Source organism: Propithecus coquereli, unplaced genomic scaffold (assembly GCF_000956105.1).
Source record: "Propithecus coquereli isolate 6110/MARCELLA unplaced genomic scaffold, Pcoq_1.0 Scaffold25, whole genome shotgun sequence".
Classification (NCBI taxonomy): domain Eukaryota; kingdom Metazoa; phylum Chordata; class Mammalia; order Primates; family Indriidae; genus Propithecus; species Propithecus coquereli.
The window spans coordinates 7,037,944-7,059,490 of NW_012148063.1; the positions used below are offsets into that span (position 1 = coordinate 7,037,944).

The 21,547-nt window shown below is 45.4% G+C and overlaps 1 protein-coding gene across 3 annotated transcripts in view; it reads right to left on the reverse strand.

Annotated features, from left to right (window-relative positions):
• Window positions 1–21,547, reverse strand: part of EZR (ezrin) — a 51,347-nt gene that overhangs the window by 4,320 nt on the left and 25,480 nt on the right. For 2 of the 3 annotated variants that reach the window (XM_012646822.1, XM_012646823.1), the window contains 7 exons: window positions 20,708–20,791; window positions 15,441–15,536; window positions 14,294–14,568; window positions 13,596–13,679; window positions 12,340–12,486; window positions 5,381–5,477; window positions 253–416 (listed from right to left, as the gene is read on the reverse strand). In XM_012646822.1, the coding sequence (XP_012502276.1) occupies window positions 253–416; window positions 5,381–5,477; window positions 12,340–12,486; window positions 13,596–13,679; window positions 14,294–14,568; window positions 15,441–15,536; window positions 20,708–20,791 (947 nt within the window). Of the gene's footprint in view, window positions 1–252; window positions 417–5,380; window positions 5,478–12,339; window positions 12,487–13,595; window positions 13,680–14,293; window positions 14,569–15,440; window positions 15,537–20,707; window positions 20,792–21,547 lie in introns of those variants that run through there. The other variant, XM_012646824.1, reaches the window with a different exon arrangement.

Sequence of the window (21,547 nt, forward strand, 5' to 3'; positions counted from 1 at the left end):
GTGGCAGCACAGACCCCAGCTCAGAGAGAGCCCCTGCCCCCAACTCGGCCCAGAGCAGCAGTGCCAGGTGACATCAGATCAGCACCCCACAGCAACTGCTGAGGGCTCGTGCCTCTGCAGACCCGGGTGTGTTTACCAGGTTATGTTCTGCCAGGCTCCTCTGATCAGCACTGAGCACAGACATGCCTGGCTGCCCCACGACCCCAACTGGGAGGACACAGGCCTGCCCCACTCTGGCTTCTGGCCACTTACCGCTCCAGCTGCTTCTGGTGCTTCTCCTCCCGGGCCTGGGCCTTCATCTGCTGCACCTCGATGGTGTCGGGCTTCCTGCGGCGCATGTACAGCTCATGGTTCCCCATGCAGAGCTGCAGGATCCTCTTGTTAATTCTCAGGCGAGGGGCATAGAACACAAAGTCCTACAAAGCAGAACACGGTGACTTGGACTCAAAGTCCTTCTTTTGGCTTTCTTCTCCCACACTACACAAAGTTCCAGACCTTTTCTAAAAGAACAAATGTAACAGAGAATAGGGACTGCAAATTGTCAGTACTGGGGATGAATATTCTCTGGGACAAGTAGAGGGAGGGCGTGTGGTATGTGTGTGCGTGTGTGGACTCTGTGTGGGTGACCTGTATGCAGATAAGCACGTGCACACGTGTGGTCTGGGTCCGTATGTGTATATGTGGGTGTGCGGTCTGCGTGTAGGTGTGCACGTGCACACAGGCGAGTGTGTGTATGCCATTGGGTGTGTGGTCTGTGTGTGGGTACGCCTGCACGTGCATGCACACTGAGACCCCAGTGAAACCACAAAGCTTTTCCCAGGCGAGGGCTCTGGGCCCTCTCAGCCCTGGAAAGCCCAACACCACTGAGTCTCAGCACTACCTGTTCTTCCAGGGCCACCTTTCATGCTGTCCTCTCTACCCCTGTGCCCCATGCTTGCCTGGACTGCCTCTGCTTCTGCTATTCGAGCTTCCTGTCTCCTTTGCACAGCCTCTGGCACCCTGAGCTGCTAACTAGCACATCGGCCGCGCCATTGCCCTGACTGCCACTGCTAGCCTAGGAGGCCCCCCGGCCCACACCAAGGCCCTTCTAGCTTTGGCCCTGGCCTCCCCAGTGTTCACCTAAGCTGAGCTCTTGCGTGCCTGTAAGTATGCCCATGGTCCAATTCTATCTCCGCCTGGGCGCCAGCCTGGTTCCCATGCCCTGCTGTCCCACAGAGGAGCTTGCTGTGGTGTCACCATCCCTTCACTCCACTGACTCGTACCAGTGTCACACTCCCATCAGGCCATCAGCTCCCGAGAGCAGGGGCCATGTCCAGTCATCTCAGTCTTCCCAGGACCAAACCAATGCTCAGTATTTGAGGGGCTCAATTAACACGTGCCAGTGACTGCCAGTTTATGCAGCACGGCCACGTGGGATCTCCACAGCCTTGAGCAAGTCATTTCATCCCCCAGCCTCAGCGCCCTCAGCCATAAAGTGGGATGACAGTATCTAATGGGACTGTTGTGAGGCTTAAATCAAATAATGTTTATAAGGTACTTGGAAAAGCATCTGGCACAACAAAAGCCGGCTGATACACAAAGTGGTCACTCACAGATTGCTAGCTGCCTTACAAAACTATGAGAGAAGACTTCTTGAGAAGGAGAACAGAGTCAGGGTGCTCAGGAATTTTGTGGCCAGCGACTGTAAACATTTAGGACAGGGCTGACAATCTTGGTTCCTGACTCCTTGCTACCATGACTAACTTACGGGACAGAAGAGGGAATGTGGTTTAGAAAGTGTCATGGAAAGTTATTTTAAAATGCCTCTGCTTCCTGATAACCTTGGGGCCCTTGGCATCCAGGTTCTGACCATTTGGACAAGCAAAGGGTGGCTGAAACTAAGAAACAGTGCAACACATCCCATGGCAACTTCTGAGACCTAAAAGAATACGCTGAGCAAGCTGATCAACACTGTCCAAGAAACTATTAATATTCAGCTTCTCAGTCTTTTCATCTGTTCCAGAAATCCTGGGGTGAGAGGTGATGTCAAACCCTGAGAGCCCATGGACTTCCTGGGTGGGGTTCTATTTGGGGTTTCACTCACTTGTTATTAAGTCATTGGGTTTCCCAGGGAGGAGTCTGCAGAGCTGGGAGAAACAGGAATTTTTATTACCCACCTCTCTCTTATTACACAAGAGGAAACAATCTTGCCTTATGGCTTCAGAGGCACACTACCCAAATAGGTCCTATGACTCAGAAGTATTTGCAAAGAAATGCTGATTAGCACCAACTCCCCTTTAGAAAAAAAATCAATTCGAGAAACTCACTGGACGGTTGCTGCAGGAGACAGGTCCTGCAAACAACTGGAAAACAATCTGAGAATTCAGCTAGACTACTGCTTGGTGGGGTAAGGAGAGGAAAGGCAGGTGGGTGGAAACTTCTCCCACTGCCTTTGAAGGAAGCCAGTTTCTGACTTCAAGTTAAAAACAAAAACTCATCATCATTACTCGTCCCTTGGGGAAAAAAAAAGAAAAAAAAACCCAAAAACCACAACCTCATATTTAAAGATTTCTAAATCCAAGTCCCAGTCTGTGCCTACTAATGCAAAACCACAGTATGACAAGACCTTGGGCAGGTCTTCTAAACTGGCAAAGAACTAGCAACCTAAAAATGAAAACTCTGCAGTTCAAGGAAAGCAGATCCAAGACCCCCAAATACAGAGCGGAGGAGGAGGAGGCAGAAGAGTGCCTCTGAAGTCCCTGAGGTGCCAGGAACTTCCAGGAAACTCTCCCTCACTGAGGCCAACCCTGAGGCTCAGCCAACCCCAGGAGGCATGGCAGAGAGGCTCCCGGAACAGAGGCTCACTGTAACAGAAGCAGCTGAGTAGTAAACAAATGAATGTTACTCATTTTTTCAACATTTCAAAAGCTGTTAAAAAGTTGCTGTACAGCCTTCTGCCTTTTCTATGAGGCCACAGAACTAAAGGCGCTTTTCTGAAAGGAAAAGGCAGCTGTCTCAGCCCCTCATAGGGTCACCTGGGCAGGCTGTCAGTGGTGTTTGAGGTCCCACCTAAATAGTGAAAACGTGGTCCCAAACTGCTGTATGCAACTTGGCAGGGAAGAGAAACTGGCTTTTTAAAAGGAGATACCTCGTCAGTGGGACAGCAGGGCAGGACTAGACAAAGGCTCACTTGTGAGTTCACTGTAGAAACTGCCTGGGGTGGGGAGTGCCCTTGGCAAGGACCCAAAAGATAAGGAATCTCCTGCCACCTCCAATTTTAGGGCTTCCTCTTCTATCTTATACATAAAAGGTTAAACCTGGAAACTTCACTTTCTTCTGCCCAAAGTGCCAAGACTGAGGTGGTGGGCAGCACTGGGGGATGTGGAGGGTGATGGGAATCCCACCTCCTCCAACCAGTGCCCTGCCCCCGGGCAAGTGCTGCCTGAAGTGATCACACCCCTCTCCGTTTTCCTGATCCTGCTTTATTTTTTAATCATGGCTCTATTCACTACCAGGAAGCATATTATTGTGTTTAATCCTTTCTTCTGCTTGAATGTAGGCTTCATGAGGGCAGGGACTTTGTCTTGTTCATGCTACACACATGATCTTAGAAGAGTGTCTGGCACATAGTATGCAAGCAGCAATTGTTTCTTTCTATTTTTTTTTTTTAAGCAATGGCTTCACATAAAGCTACTCCACAGTAAAAAGACACATGTACTAATTCAACCAGATGCATTACAATTGCCTCTGCTTGGGATTTACTATGAAATATTCTTCAGCTTTTCAAAAGGTAAAACTTATATCAAATTAATACAGACACACAACCTAATTCTTAAATAGTGTAGTCCAGAGTTTCTGCTCTGTCAGTTGAATTTCTAAAAAAAAAAAAAAACCTGAAAAATCAGTAGCATCATATTGAGTAGCTAGTAGCCTACCAATGAGACTTCAGAATTTTCTTGTTCTTTTAACTGTGCCAATCTCACTGCCCACACAGCATGAGTGTGCTATGACCCTCGGTTCATGGTGTTGCATATTAATGCGAACTGTTACCATGGATCTTGAGACTGCATTAAATACTAGTTTAATTTTAAATAGCTGTGTAACTTTTACGCACAGAGTAGCACTCAAGAGTTTACAAACAGCAGGAAATGTTTTTAATAAACAAGAAAATACTTTCACAATATCAAGTCTGCTAGTTTTAAATTATGCTGGACCAACCCACGTGTGGGGGAAAGTAACTGGACAATAACATCACATACTGCTTGTTCTAAGTGGGTTTCCCATTGCTAAGTGGTGCCCAATCCCCAAAGGGTTAACAGACAACCAAGGCATGGACCACAGACCATGTCTGCCTCTCCAAGCTTAACACTGTCACTAAGGAACAGAAATCACATGAGGACACAGAGTCCTTTCCAATCTATAATTTTGTTAAAATTCAGAACAGGCTTTAAGGAGGCTAACAAAATTTCTTCCAGTGGCAATTTTCTAAAAATCAGATTTCTGATTAGAAAACAAAATCCTTATGCTACAGTTATGTATGTATGTCTTAAATGTTCTGAGCAAATGACAGCTAAAAATTTAAATGTTAGCAGAACAAATAAAACCAAAACGAATTTCTATAATGCAGCTCGTCTTTGCAGCTCTTAGCAAATAATCAATACTCTTCAGATTCCAGGTCCTGAGGCATGGCCCTTCTCTAGCCACGTCCTCCTGGGAAGACTGCCTACCAGTCCCACCTGTGTGAGAGGATGCCCCAGTGTGGGTACCTGAAGGAGGTTGTGTGATGGGGCAGAGTGAGGTTAGAGAAAGCAGAGGTGCACGTCTGTGCAACAGCAGCAGGCAAGGCACAGATGGAACCTTGGAGGCCAGCATGCCTGGGTGCAAGTCTGACTTCTCTTAACCGGGCTAAGTTCCAGGACAGCTCTGACGATCAAATTCCGGTCCTTCCAACTAGCAGGTCTCATCCACTCTCCAGCTGGGGAGACGCTGACCTGAGCCCCCACCGCCAGGTACATGGTCAGGAGGCAGGCTGGCTCTCCACGTGAACGTGGACATTGCACAATCATGGGTGTGTCACACCAGAAACACAACATTTTGGCAAATGCTTATCATCTGGTAAAGGTCAATGACTCAGAGCTGCTCTTTTCTTCGTAAGGAATGAAGACCATTTGAAAACTTAGGTGATTCAGAGTCAGCTAGCTCTAGACGGATACCAGGCCTCCACTACAACCTTCCACTGCAACGATCAGGTATGTGACCCTCAACATAACCTGCTGGCAATTCCTTTCCCCAGTATCACTGGCTACTTGTCACACAGAGAAATCTGAGCATTATCCTGAAAACCCAATTAGCTTTAAGAATGAAAAACAGTAACCCCTGTGTAGAATCAATGTGAACTTACAGGTGCCTTCTTGTCGATAGGCTTAATGACAAACTTTTTGTCATTGAAAGAGATGTTCCTGATTTCACTCCAAGGGAAGCCAATCTTTGGGGTCAACCTGAGGTTAAAAAAAAAAGGTGGATGGTTAGATGTGTGTATATGTATTTGTTCTTGAATTGGCTAAGAAAGATTTGCAAATCTATTCTTATTAGTTCAATTAAAAAATATTAAGTTAGCCCAGGAAGCATAAGGTGATATATGCTATTATCAAATAGTTCCTACCTGTCCTAGGTTAGGTCAAGTGGCTATCTATAAGGTTATCTGTAAACCTTAATATGTTCTTATTTACTCTAGTTTTTCTCCGCTTCAGGCATCTAAGATTACCCAGGCTGGTCATCTTGATGCCAACTGTGATTCTAGCCCAGTGCATCCTTCCATCTCTCCCTTAGGTACCTTCTGCCCAAGGTCCATTCCTGCATCACCACCCTCACCTACCTTTCATCCTGCCAGAGCCTAACCAAGTTCCATGCTGCCAGGACCCCTACTTTCAGCCTGCCTGTCTGAATAATTTCCCCATCAGTCAATCCATTCCCCTCTTCAAACGTCAGCACAGTCCTGAATGCAGCACGTGAGAGCCTTCGAACCCAGCCCCAAACTCTCTGGTTTAAACCCACCTTTTAACGCAAAGTCCCTCACAGCCACCTCCCTGCCCTGCCCGGGCCTGCTTTCTTCAGGCCTCTCCCCTCTCAGCGTAGTCTCTTTGGCTACACAGATTGTTCTCTTGGTGTTATTTAAGTTACTGCATTATTATTTAGCTTTATGAAAACAGGCCGGGCCAAGAGCCCATCTTACGTTTTTTAGACATGCCACACTCAAAATGAAGCTCCCTAACAGAAATGGACAAGGGCTTGCTACAGATTCTGCTCTCTGGTTCTCTTCCTGGTGATGTGTGCTTTCCTGGCTGTCAGGCACCTTTCTGGGTCACCCTCCAGCTTCCAGGGTGGCCCTCATACTAAAGGCCCCTAATGAAAGCCCTGTATGACAACGCTAGAACATGACTGGCCCAGACTGGCTTTTAATTAGCATTCCAGGGAAAGTTCATCATGTGATTTCAAGACCACATTGCTCTGCTTCACCTCATGCTTCCCACCCTATTCTTTCAACACATTTTATAGTGATAATAGCATTCTAGAAGTAATGATTGTTATCACCACTCAATGATACTGCCATCAAAAAGTCCTTTCCAGCATCTCATAAAAACTTTCATTTGAAACAAAAAAAACAACAAACTTTCATTTGAGAAACAGTAGGGGTGGTGAGGAATCTGTTGCCTGCCAACAGGTTTAAATAAAAACTGATGGGCAATGTAGGTCTTGCTGTGACAACACAAGCCAGGTCAAGGCAGTGGGGTGGCCTCTGGGGGCTGAGAGGAAGCTCCTAAGCCTGACGGATGGCTCTTCTGGGAAACAGTAGTCATGGTACACCTGTGGGAATGATGGCAGGGCCTTGGCTTTGGTTTTACATGTCGAAGCTTTTGTTATACTTCCTTCTTTATAGCTCCGTGCTATAGGACCACCAATCTCTGCAAAAACACACTTGGCTAATGTGCTTCATAGCACTGAAAACATGGAGTTTGTTCTGTTATTTTACCTTCATTTATGGGATAAAGAAGTTTTAGGCATATAATTTTGTTTACGGGTCTCAGAGCACTGGAAGGGTACTCAGGGCATCACCTAGTCCTGCCACTGATTTCAGCCTATGTCCTCTTCACCCTGAAAGGCTTTAAGAGTGGTATCAGGAAGGCATCTGCTGCTTCAGAGCACTTTCCCCAAATGCAGGTGCAGTATGCTGGTAACAACAGGAGGAGCTAAGAGCCAGGCTCCTGAGGCTCACCCCCAGCCACGCGGCCAAACTGAGTCAGAGCTCCAACTCCTACAACTTCAGAAGGTGGGGGTCTAGTCTCTGGCACCTGTTTTCACACAGATCTCTCAAAACAGTTTCTGATCCTAGAAAACTTACTCCTCCATGCTTGGCAAGCATCTTTCTTTCAAGAGTCAAGCATGACATAGCCTCCAGCGCTCTGCTTTCTGTGTCTGGAAAGTTTGTCCTTTTAAGACTTTGAAACCTCATAGAACAATTCATAGCCACTCATAAGCATAACTGCAGTATCAAAAGATGAGGGCTAAACATGAAAATTATGACTCACTTCTGAGTTAAAGAACTTCCTTTAATTCATGGTCATAGTTGGAAAATTAAAGCTTTTCCTCTTCTTTTTTAAAGAAATCATATATAGGACATGAAAAAGGTCCACAGAGAAGGTTGCTACAGGATTTATATTGTAAGTGCACTTGCTTAGGCCACACATTAAAAAAAAAAAAAAAGTAGTATTCTCCAATAACAGGTACTAGAAGTCTGGAGAAATGGACCAATTCCAGGGCTAGAGCAGGGAACACACAGGGTGAGCCTGGGGCACCTTGAGGAGCCAAAAGAGGTAGGAGAGAACCACTGGGGATAACAGGGCGTTTAACAGCCAGACCCAGAACAATCTGAGCAACAAACAATAAACACTAATAAATTACAAAGACTAAAACAGGTATCCATGAGTTCGTATTAATATAAATAATTAAATAAACGGAGAACAGAAATTGGCTCCTTACAGTAGAATTCCAATGAATATATATACAAAGGAATTAAAAAAAAAATCACCATGTCTCAAATACCACAGTAATAACTGCTTCATGTAGGTCTCGTCAATCGAAATTAGGAGATCAAAGTGTAAGAATCAGCATATTCACATAGTTTTAAAAGTATCTCCCCAAAATATATTTACCAATTGCAAAGGGAAGGACAGTAACCATACAGTAGAGAAACCTGGCAGACACCACCTTAACCAGCGACCAAAGTTCGAACCACCTGTAGTAAGACACACCCACATCACGGCCACTTGGTAAGAGGCCCTTCGAAGGGCACAACAGCACCCTTGTGGGATTCTTGCCCAAAACGCAGAGCTCAAATTTAATCATGAGAAAACATTAGACAATCCAAGTTGAGGGACTTCCTAAAAAGTCAATGGTCAGTGTTATTAAAAAATATCAAGGTCATGACAAAGACTGTGGAACTATCCTACATGGAAGGAGACTGGGAGATGTAACAACTAAATGTAGGTGTGATTCTGGACAGGATCCTGGGACAGAAACAGGACATGAGTGGGACGACTGATTAAAATGGGAATAAGGTCTACAGACGGTTAACACTATTATATCAACGTTAATTTTCCAAGCTTGATACTTGGACTATGGTTATGTAAAATGTTAACATTTGAGGGAGCTGGATGAAGAGTATATGGAAATTCTTTGGGCTATTTTTGGAATCTTTTAAAAGTCTGAAATCATCTTAAAATGAAAGAACGAATGATTGAAAAATTTAAATTTAAAATACACAGCTGAAAGTAATGATAATCTTCTTTATCTTGATAGGATTTTTAATTTTTCCAGGATACTTATTTTCAAAACTCAGCAAATGAACGCTTCAGATTACATTTCATTGTATTTAAATTTTAGATCTAAAGTAAAACAAAATGTACTGAGCTCCAGCATATAATACACATTTTCATTTTAGGGAAAGTATACAGATGCCTGCAGTTTACTTCCAAGCATGCCAGAGACAGAGCTAGACGGTTACGGTGATGTGCTGATGGAGAGGAACAAACGTGCAGGGCAAGGTCAGTCTGAGTGACATCGGCAAGGAACTGAAAGGAAAGTGTGGCTCTCGTTTCAGTTCCCAATCTGTCCATAAGCTCCTTGAGCACCTTCTTCCTCAAAGTGAGGGAGCTGGAACCCAGCACACATTCAGAACTCCTACCCACAGAAGTACTTCTATGATGGAATCAGCCCAAAGAGGGATGAAGCTATGGGAAAAAAATGCCTTTAAAGGACTAAAGAATTTGGGGGCAGGATCAGGTTCCTTTAGCTTTTGTGTTTTGGTGTGGTCTGAGTGCCCCCGCAGAATTATGACGCAGCCAGACCGAACTTGCGCTGTTCATGAGCTTAGAATGTCCATCAGGAAAGCTGTTTGCCTACTTCCTCTTTATACTCCCTCCTCTCCTGAGTTAGGGTTTAAAGATATAAAGGGAAGAAGACAAATGCTTAGAGTCCTACATGCTCCCACTTAATGGTTATGAGTGCAATGAAAAGGGGACCCTAAGAGACATTTCCCAGTCATGAGCCTATTTAATAAAATAAAGGGTATTTTAATAAAATAGAAATGTATTTATTTATAGAGTACACTAAATCTCAGAGCTCAACTTATATCCTCAATATATCAGAGTCTCATGTGAACAATGTATCAAGAATATCTAATTCTCCACTTAGTTCTACTACAAATGCTAACAATTCAATACTTAAACACAGTTAAAGAGTTCTCAGAACATTCTGCAGACTTAAGTAACTAACAATCTCCTGCTTATACTGCTAAACAAGTTGTCAACATGTGTTCAAAAGGAAAAGCACTTGGGCCTATTAACTGACTGTCTACGGAAGTGCTGTTCTGGAAGAGAGGGTGTGCCTTCAAGAAGCAGGGAGAAGAGAGGCGGAAAGTGAGCCTGCACAACTCCCCCGCGTGTTCTGCAGGGAGAAGACCTGAGAGTTGCCAGTTTCACTGCTAAATTGGGGAGGAGAGAGAACAAGAGAAGGACTAAATGGTGCACACAGCTCCAATTTTTACTTGGAAAAATGAGTACTTATGTGGGCTGGGGCAGTTACAAGCTGACATTAGTAGGTTACTACCTATGGCTGTTTCCTGCAGCTTGAAAAACCTGTTTGGACAGCCCCGGCCATGGCAATGCTATAAAATCTGCTCATTCAAGAGAGTTCAAAGGCAGAGGCAGTTTCCCACGAGGACACTGGGCCTGGCTCTTTGGCAGGGCTGTGTTAACAGCCACCAGCCTCAAGGCCTCAACTCGGGCTTCCAGGAAGGATCATGGACTGGTTCCCGAGCTTCCTTATTTACCCAGACTGGTCTTGTTTCTTTACCAATACTGCATCTAAGCACACTCGGGTGGGAGCAAATCAAGAGTCCGCAATAATTCACTTCCAGGTTCTCGGAAGAGTTCCTGTGATTGTCTGACAACCACAACATATCATATCATTTCATACCATATCACATCACATAACTATCAGCACCTTCCTTCCAGTGGGCAATGCCTGCCTCCTTGTGCGTAGTCTCATTATGCAGGCGCTGGAGCTGAGAGGAGGGTCTGGAATCAACTGGCACAGGTCCTGCTCTGCCCACATGAAATATATCTATCTGTACTCTGGGTTCTGCCAAGAATCCATGTGGCTGGCATTAGAGATGCATTCTTTATGTGACATCATTTGTCAAAAGCAGTACCACTCCCCTTGGGAACTCCAGAGAGGGTTTTGGGGAATCTGAGATGTGGGGGAGCTGAGAACAGAAACACCTGAGAACAGGTGAGATGGATGAGCCGTAAGTGGGCAATGCAGGAGAGCTGTCACTTAAAAGAATAGCACAAGGCTGGGACAGGGACTAAGTACATCCCTGAGTTCTGGGGCACTCTGCTTCTCACACACGGAAGCAGGAACACAGGCCAAAGGGCAGGGCTTGGCATAAGGACCCCAGGATGGTTCCTACCCCCATGACTTCTCAGTCAGAGTTGCTGCTCTCTGCCAGTCCCTTGAATCTGACAGCCATGACAGGGTTGTTTAGGGAAGCGCTTTAGAGCCATAAGGCTGATGGGGACCACTCAGAGCAGAGACAGTAAGGAATCTCTCCTCCTTCCAAAGAGATGGTTTCCCATTGCCTCTTAAATTCAGGGAGCTTTTGATCAGAAGACTCTAGAATGTAGGTTTATCCTCTGAGCTCAGGGAACCACCTTGGAAAACTTGCCCTGGCTGAACTAGAGTGATTTTTTTTTTCCCTGTGTATCCAACTCCTCAGCAGAAAGAAGGCAAACAGGTAGTATCTGCAGCCAACCAGAAGCCTGGCTTCGAGGCCTCCACTGCTCTAACCAGCTCATTTATGTCACTTCTGCACTTTTAGACCTCACTCAACAAGCAATTATATACCTTCTGCAGGCTCAGAGGATTTAGCTAAATTGTTTGTACACACAGGATATTGTTTAAAACTCTTCAAGTCTCTGATCGTATTAAAATATTCTTGGTTGGAATAGCATAAACCTCAAGCTGGGATGCAGTCTCGGAAGTAGCTATGGATGTGCTAGTACCTGCAGGTAGCTGGGGTGGGGCCCGCAGCAGGAGAGGGAGGGGATGTCTTTCTGCAGCTGCTGGTCTTTGTTGCCGCTTTCTCCTGGGCTTCAGCATGGTGAGGTCCCTGTCAGTCCTGCCTGCCCACTTTGCCACCCATGCTGTTAAGTAGGCTTTGGTGACAGGAGGGGATAACGCACGCCTCCAGACCAACTTTTTTTTTTTTTTTTTAAATATGAAGGCGTGGGGATTATAATAAGGATGGGTGCTCAGTTGCCTTGTTTGTTTTTGTTGAGACACAGTCTCACTCCGTTGCCCTGGGTAGAGTGAGTGGCATCACTATAACTCACTGCAACCTCCAACTCCTTGGCTCAAGCGATTCTTCTGCCTCAGCCTCGTGGGTAACAGGGACTACAGGCATGCACCGCAATGCCCGTCTGCGTTTTTTTTTTTTTCCCTTTCTTTTTGGTAGAGACGGAGTCTCACTGTTGCTCAGGCCGGTCTCGAACTCCTGAGCTCAAGCAATCCTCCCACCTCAGCCTCCCACAGTACTAGTATTACAGGCATGAGCCACTGTGCCTGGCCCAGACCAACTTCTCAGATGGCCATAGCACAGACCCAACCCCCTTGTAAATTCACACTTTGGGCCAATAAGTTGCCAATTAATGCTTCAAAAATAAGCCATACAGTTGCCATTTTTGCCATTGTTTCCAGGCCCACCACCCCACCAATTAAAGATAATTGTAAACTTCAACTCACTTATCATCTTTCTCGTAAATATTTAGTCCAAGGGCATCAACTCCAAGCCAGAGGTCTGTTCCTTTCTTATTTTTTATCTCGAAATAGTTGATTCCATACATTTCCAGGTCCTGAGCAATCTTGAGATACTCCAACATAGCACTATCTCTAATGGGGAGGGTAAAAAGCAGGCACAATCATTAGCAGAACTCCATATCCGAAACAGCAAGACCCCTACTAATAGTGTAAGATTAAGGCGAATCATGTAGGATGGCTAACAGCTGTGTGCTTTCAAATCCTGTCCCTTAGCTGGCCATCCATGCCTATGCCATGTGAGGCAGGCAAGGGCCCAGCACCCAGAAGTCAGCCGAGAAGCAGGGACCAGTGTGGGCTAGAAGCAACACTGATGTACCCCGCATATTCTAGAAGAACTGACTCACACTGGCTTCTGTGGAGATAGATTTTCTTTTAAATTTTATTGCTAGGCACAGTCCTCCTTTTTCTCTTGCCCACATGGACTTTCAGGGACTCCCACTACCCTCCTCAGTAGTAGCTTTGAGTTGTTTTCCCTTCACAAAGGATGCCTGGGCCAGACAGGAAACTGAAGCACAAATTCTCTCTGAGGCCCAAACTGCAAAGAAACTTCAGAGGCTGGGACAGTGCACAGAACTGCAGTGAAGGCCTGAGGTGACAGCTCCAGGACAAGGCACCCTCCTTGTCATTGATTTATCAGGAGCAGGGAGTCTGGCCATTTCTCACACTTAATCACAGTCTTAACAGCCACATGTCCCATCATGTCCCTCCTCATGGCTCACTTGTGCTTCTCTAAAATCAGTATTTCTCACTTGGGATCCATTTTTTTCATTTATATATACCTTTGAAGACAACCACCTTACACCAGTGAGCAAACCAGCCCCTCTTTGACAGAGGGAAGAAAACTAATGCTGACAATTGGTGAACAATGCTCCCTCTCAACTGAAACAAAGTGTTTCAGACACAAGACTTCCTCTACTCTAAAAGGAGGGAGAAAGCATTTAGGACCTGAAGGTGTAAATTAAACTGCTTCTTTCCCCAGGCAAGAACACTGGCTGTGTTCACAACACCCCCACAAAGCCCACTTCCAGCTTGATTTCCCCTAGGTATTTCACGAGGCACCAGGGCTAGAGAGCTGAGGCCCAAAGCTAACCACTGTGAAAGCACTACACCTGCAGGTACATGAAAAGACACGATGGAAAGGCTGGAGATGACTCAGATTTGAGCCAAGGGCCCGTACTTACTTGAGCATCCCACGGTGTTCTGCATGCCACACTTGGATCCGGTCCTCCCACTGGTCCCTGGTCAGTTTGTGCTGGTCCATAACTCTGCAGGGCAAAAGGACACAGCACTGTCACCCTCAAGGGCTGTGAGAGGCAAGTGATGGAGACTACCATCCACCACATTTGAACCCTTACTTTCCTTTTAAACAAATTAATCACAAAGAACTTCTGTTTCTACTTCCTGATGTATCTGGAAGATTTAGCATTTTGAACGAGACACACAAACCCAGTCCTGCTGAAAAAATGTAAAAAGCCGTTTTAAATGGCCCCTTCTTCCAAAAGGGTAATTTTTGTGACCATTAGTAAAGAAAAACAGATTTAACAGAGGCCAAACCATCAAACACAAGGAAGAGGTAAGCAGTCGATCATGAAAAGTTCGATTATGTGAAGGTACCCCCACACGACAGAGGCGCTCGTCGGTGTCCATGAAGAAGGGCAGCTCTCCTTCCCTGGCTGGGTTTCAGGTCCCTCATCAGTGCCGTAACGAAAAACCATGCTGGGTCAGCACTTTCTGAAGTCCAGAGCACTCAGGAAACGACTCAGAGGCCCTGACTAAGGAGCACTTGACATTGACAAAGTCCTTGTGCTTTCTAACGGTGCCTTCCCCTTCCAAGGACGGCAACAGCACCCCTCCCCAGGCAGGGTCACCTTGTGCTCACCTTTGAGGGATCAGCCGCTCAGAGCTGAGGTACCCGGCCTTGTGCGCTTCTTTGTTATAGTCCCCAAACTTGGCCTGCACAGCATAGGACCCCAGCAGCACTGCAGTCTCAGGGGGGCAGTAAATCTCGTCGCTGAGAATTCCCTCCTTTACTTGGAGGAAGAAAAGCTTCTGGGTGATGTCCTGGATGAGCTCCTCAGACACGTCTTCGGGGTAGAACTTGGCCCGGAACTTGAACTGGAGCGGATTCTCCTTCCTGACCTCCTGGGCAGACACCTGGACAATGGAAGCCAAGTCTCATCACAAATTGGGAAGACAAACACCTACCTTCCCCAAATCACTGATTTCTAACCAATGACTTAAAAGGGGCCCCCAAGCTGGTCTTCAAAAAATATTTATTCTGAAAAGTCCTATTTTTAGCACCGGAGACAAAAAAGCTATCAAGTCAAAAGCACTATTGCACACAGCTGGCTAGTTAAGGCACTGCCACCAGCTCCAGCCCTCTCAGGACAATGCTATGCACCCCAGAGAATTCAGATTTGGAAAGGACCCCCTCCCCTCCAGTGATGTGCACTCCTGGAGTCTCGCCACTTTCCAGTCTGGCCCCAGACCACAGATCTGACCCCCAACAACTGCTCACACTCCACTCTTCCCATCTCCAATCATCTTTCTGACTTGTCATGGTGACACAGAAGGAAGTGGGGTTTTGGAAAAAAGAACAGTTCCCAAAGAGTTTGAAGAAAAAATGTTTAGCTTATTACTTTTCTTTATAATTGTTAATGGAATTATCCAGTCTTTAGAGTTGGAAGATAATCATAGGTTCAAACAAAGCAACAACAGGTTCTTACAAAACAGTGGATGATTCATAGTTTATAAGATTAACTATCTTATTGGAAAACACTAAGGTCAACTAAAAGCTAAGCAATTAACCATCCTATGCTCCAATGAGTGAGCAGTAAGGAGAAATGCCAGGATCTAATTTCAACCAATATCCCTAGTTACTGGAAACTTGCAACCTTGTCTGTAAAAACTTTACACAAATAAAAAGGAACAAAAAACAAAAGACAGAGTAAGGTGCACCAGTTCAATGTCAACGGGAACAGACCAACACCCAATTAACAGCCTGTAAATAGTTAACCCTGACCTACCTTTTTATCAAGTTTCAGCCAGGTAGGAAATCCTTTATTATCCACATACTGGAGGCCAAAGTACCACACTTCCCGGAGGCCAATAGTTTTAACCACCTGTGTGTAAGAGACAGAAGGGCCCATCAGTCATGAGAAACTCCCTCACACAGGCAGTAGCTATTGGCAGTCGTCCACTACACAGTCCAGCAGGGTCCCCCGGAGAACAGGACATCTGCCTGCTCAGGTGAACCCACTGGGCAGCGCAGCGCCTTGCCTGCACCGTCTCAAGTGGCTTGTTACTGACAGAGGCTATTACACTAAGGACATGAATGACTTATTTTTAATATAAATGAACAGATTAAGGGTTATCTTTACATCTTACAAAATCTTACTTCTCCTCCTTTGTACTCCAGGATGTTTTCCTGAGTGAAACCCCCCAGGGTGGGTTATGGCTAGCACACAGGGGACGTCGGGCACCCACGGCCCACAAGTAGTGCGTGTTGCACTATGTCATTGCCCATCAGGTGTGTCCATGTGGAGAGTGGTTCAAAGTAACCAGTGTAACTCTTAGGCTTCCACTGGCTGCCTGACTCCACCTCTCAGCCAGCTGGCCCAGGAGCCTGACTTCCTAGGAACAGGGAGGCAACAGTCCTAGGAAAGGCAGGCAACAGTTGATGGCAGATTTCCCTGGTGTTAAGGGTGGCGGCAGTACAGGAAGCTCTCAGCTTTACACATGCCAAGGGGTGACTACTGTTCTTTAGGCCTCCAGAAATGTGAAATTCTGATCTAGCAAAGGTAGAATCCCAACCCAGGTAAGCTAGGATTTCACATTTAAAAATTCTCCACAGTACCGAGAAAAGGTCTCTTATGTATTACAGAGAGGGTCCTGAGCTGGTTATTTTCATGAGTGTCTTGGAAACAGAAAAGCAGTGATAGTTGAATTTGCTGCAGAAACTTGTTGAACATCATCAAGACCAGGTCCCAGGACTTTGACATATAATCTTAAATCTCATGACATACAATGTTAAACCTTAAAAAAAAAAAAAAAAGCTACCATTCTTCAAGTATACAGCTTCTATCAAATTTAAAAGGAAAGAGGACTGAACACACTAGAAATGAAAACTCAGGTATACAGAGCACTCGCTTAAAGTAAAACCTGAAATTCCAAATAAACTCCTGATCTGGGCCTGTTTTCACCATTTACTGGGGGCCAGATGCTTTCTAGAGCTCTAGGAGTCTCTGCTTATTAAATGCCAAGGACTGACCTGTTCATCCCCTCCTTCCACTCACCCAAAAATGGGCGGCTGTAACCAAGATTCTTCATCATGGAATGATATAAAGGAAATTTAGACTTTTTACAGTGCTTTGCTCCCAAGTCTTTTGTTTTTATGGTAGCTAAGTATAGAGAAAACTGAATTCAAAGACCAGGTTTCTATATCCAATCCTGCTAATTTCTTGTTCCCCACAAACTTCCACCTTGTCATATGATATTAAACCTGCCTTGCCTTTCTCTCTAGGTTGTTTCAAAGTTGCATGAGAAAGCCCCACATACCTAAGCAACCGCTTGATCTCCAATCTAGGGCAATCTAGTCTTCCCACTTCATCCACCCAAATGCAGCCTCAGCCTGGATCTCAACCAAATGGAAATAATTTCCTGTCCACCTGACTTCCCTCCTCTATAGCTATCAGATGCTTGCTGGTTTTCAGGGCCACAACTCGGAGCCCTTTTCTGTGTCTGCTATGACGTGGCCAACCCCCTTCAATAGGGCACCAACCCTGTAACTGCACCATGCAGTGCGTCCGAGATCCTCACCCTCTCAGTGAGAACTTGCTCCTGGCTGCTCTGATCTGCCACACACTGTACGAATCTCCGACGTACTTCCAGTGTCTTTGTTTCAGAACCCTGCTCCTACCTCTACGGCTTCCCCAAAATGACATATTAGAATTAAATAACCCTCTTTTCTTCAGTCTATTCTAAAAGCCAACCTATGGTCCTCGCTACAAGGAAAAATTCAACATTCCTAGAAAAACACCATTCACTATTCCTTTCAATAACCTTAACTGTAACCTAAGTAGCTTAACCGAATGCTGACACACCATGAAAGGAGGGTTTCAATAGGTGTGGTATCTCTCTGTTCATCTCTGCCTCAGTGGTCTTTTAAATGGCAGATTTTTAGAAGGTGAGAGGCAAGGATATGTCTATTTAACTCAATCTCAAGCAACAGCTGGAAAACCCTTCTATCTGATGGCGCTGAGGCATGGAGCAGCTCCTTCTCCCACCTTAGGAGCTCCTGGCATGGATAAGTCCTGCCCGGCTGTCAGGATGCCTGTGCCTCGGCCAGTCCCTGCTCTGCCCTTAATGTGGCAGCTGTCCCAGGATGCTCTCCATTAAACCAAAGCTCTGAACTAGGATCCAGTCACAGATAGAGCAATAGCACCCCAGGGTTCCAAACTGGGTGGGAGGACTGCTGAAGAAGAGATCTAAGTAACAGATAGATGGGAGAAGAGACGAGCTTACCTTAAATGTCTCTTTCACTCTATTACATTCAAGACCTTATTTCAGTGATGGGGAAAGTCTGACCCAGGAATGAACTTTCCATCAGAAATTTCTCTGTAACTAGGCCGGGCGCGGTGGCTCACGCCTGTAATCCTAGCACTCTGGGAGGCTGAGGCAGGAGGATTGCTTGAGCTCAGGAGTTCGAGACCAGCCCAAGCAAGAGCGAGGCCGTCTCTACTATAAATAGAAATAAATTAGCCAAACAACTAAAAATAGAAAAAATCAGCTGGGCATGGTGGTGCATGCCTGTAGTCCCAGCTACTTGGGAGGATGAGGCAGGAGGATCGCTTGAGCCCAAGAGTTTGAGGTTGCTGTGAGCTAGGCTGACGCCATGGCACTCTAGCCTGGGCAACAGAGTGAGACTTTGTGTCAGAGAAAAAAAAAAAAAAAGAAATTTCTCTGTAACTATAATACAGTTTTCCCACTTATCCCAGAGCTTCCATCCCTGTTTTTAAAAATTTTTTGCTTGAGGAGGTCCCACCACTAATTACAGGTAAGGACTCTGGTGCCTGGAAAGGTGACCAAGGGACATGACATGCTAGCTGGAGTTAGAACCAATACTAGAAGCCAGGGACCTACCCAGGTGTGCCACACAGGGCTCAGGTGGCTCCATTCAACTTACTTCAGGATTATCTTTCAGGAGAAACCTTTAGATTTTTATCCTAAGTCCAGCCTCACCCCTTACTGGGTGAGGAAGACCCAGGGAATGACCTCAAAATAATAGCGGAGGCAGTCACTACATTTATTCACCTGGATCGCACCCACCCCTGGAGGCATCGGCCCAGGTACACCCTGGCACCTATGCACTTTGCTGTAGAGATGGCCCAGTGCTACTGGGTGCTTGCTTTTGGGGTGAGAGGGAGATATGATCAGGCATGCATGGAGTCATCTGTAGTTTCTAAATGTGCTAAAATTCTACCTCCCAGGTTTCCCAGTCACCACCTACTCAAATTTCCAGGTTTGGTGCTAGAACACAGAACATCACTTCTACCAGTGGGGCCTTCTCAGGAAAGGAGGCTATGGCTCAAATGACTTGGAACTCACCTCCGGCCCTGTTCTCCTACTGGCCCCAGAGCACAATTTACTTGGCCCAGAAAAGTAGATCCTGCTCTCTCTAGAGCCTGAAACTGTTCCATGGAAAAGTTGTCACAGCCTTCACAGTGGCTCACTGTTATTACGAAAACTCTGCCATTCACCTTCATGTCTCACAAGGAAGTACACAGTAATGGGGAGGCATTCTCTGTTGCCCATCTAAAAATGGTTTTTGCTGACATCTGAGTGAGCTCACGGGTGCCAGGGTGAAGTGGCTGGGCCTCCAATGACCCGAGTTACTGGCTGGCTCCATAAGGGTGTCTCTGGTCCTTCCCTCTCCACCTCTTCCAGCCCACTTGGTTCACAAGTCAGGCAGGGGAATAAGAGCAAGAGGGGAAGGGGACTGGTGAGAGCCGATGACTGTACTCCCACTTCCAATTGAAGGGATCATTTAAAACACATTGGAAAAACATCTTAACAAAAATGAACATTCTTTAGTGAGTCGTGCCTCCTGGAGTTGGGTATCTAGAATGTTGAGAGACAACAGAAAGCACTGTAGAATATCAAAAAACAAACAAGAAAGAGACTACAGAGATTGTGACGATTTGAAACAGTATGAGGTGTCCGACAGATGCCTCCTCAGTCCTCTAACTGCCACGTGTAAGGACTATGTACACATCAGCAAAGTACATTTGGTCAGAACTGCAGGAGAGGTTTGTAGATAAAGCAGGGGCAGCAGGCTGTGGCCTGTGGGCCCAATCTTGTCTGCCATTTGTGCAGCACACTAGGTAAGAATGGGTTCACATGTTCACATGTTCACACTGGGGATGGGGGCAATCACATTAAAATTTCGATGTCTATATATAGCTTTATTGGAACACAGACATGATCATTCATGTGTTTATGGTTGTTTTCAATACTACAATGGCATACTTATGACAGACAGTGTGTGGTCTGCAAGCCTAAAATATGTACTATCTGGCCCCTTGCAGAAAAAGTTTTCTGACCCATGACATAAAGCTGTAAAAACAATGCCGAATAACAATTTTCAGTCACTCCTTGACTGGGAAAAAGACCAGGCCATAAGATTGAATTTGGAGCAGCTGTTATTAGGGAAAAAAACAACTATTTAATAAATGGTATTATCACTAATAAATATTTAATAAAAAAAACTTCTGATTTTAGGGGTTGAATTATTTTCTCTATATCCTCATTTCTTCTTTTCATAGATGTTCAAGTATGGCCATTCAGAAATTAGAAACTGCACCAATAGGAAGAACTAAGGACTCACTTGGCCATCAACTGAGATGAGTTTTACTCCAGAGGCAAAGGAAATGGATGGGAGTAGGAAGCCCTTTCTCTTATACAGGGTGTGAGACACCCAGGCCAGCAACCCTTTAAACTGACCAGCACAGTAACTATCTTTCTTTAGCCTTCACTTCTATGGTAACACTACTACTACTTCTACTTCTATAAGTAGCACACTTATTTCACCTGGCTTGAAGCAACATATGGCAGTGTGCTTTCATATACCTATTAGGAATGATACAAATGTTGATTATTGAGTTTTATATGCTGTCATAAAATAGTTCAGTACTTTTACCTTTTCAAAGATCCTTCTCATCTATTATCCTCAAGTGAGCAAACCAAAACAATTTTTGGTTGGGGGGGTAATTCTCCCTCAAGTTCAGAGACCAACCTGATCAAAAAGTTGTTTTCCAGTTGTATTTGGCTGGATCGCAAACTCCAGCTCTGCATCCATGGTGGTAACACGGACATTGATCTGAAAAACAGAACAAATGACACTTAGCTGAGTATTCTTCTCTCTTGACAATCTCCTGAGCCTTCCACATAAACTCAAAGCCACTTAGCAGTGTGGCAACAGTATGTTCCTCTTTGACATCCATTCTCATGCTACTCACAAAGTGTACACAAACACACACCACACGTTCCGACTGTGGGCCAGCTGATGGAAGTCTCAGCAAGTGCACAGTTTGGATTCAAATGTATGACCTTTTTGCTCTAATAAAGCACATTCACACTTAAGTTTATGCGGTTTTCTACAAAAACACTTCGATAACCGTTAACATATTTTTCCCCCCGCACTACGTCATTTGACCCTTACCAACAGCCAAGAGAGGCAGACAAGGCTCCTGGGGCACCAGGGGCGTGGTTTATACCAAGGAAGCCAGTGAAGAGAAAAGAAGGAGCTTTGCACCAGAAGGCTCACAGCAATTAGAAACCAGTGAATAGTTGAAGAGAGAAACGGTGCAATGACCAAGACAAAGACAGAATATTACATGGCAATGTAAAATGGTAATTATGAAGATAGCAGAAACTGGAAAAATTACTTCTAAAATTAAAAATATGACAAATGAAAGGGGGAGTGTGGGGGTGAGTGGAGGTAAAAACTTACCTATATGGGTACAATGAACACCATTCTGGTGATGGGCATGGTAAAAGCCCTGACTTAAACGTTGTATAAGGTATCCATTAACAAAAACATGTATACCCCCTTAATGTTTTGAAATAAAGGAAA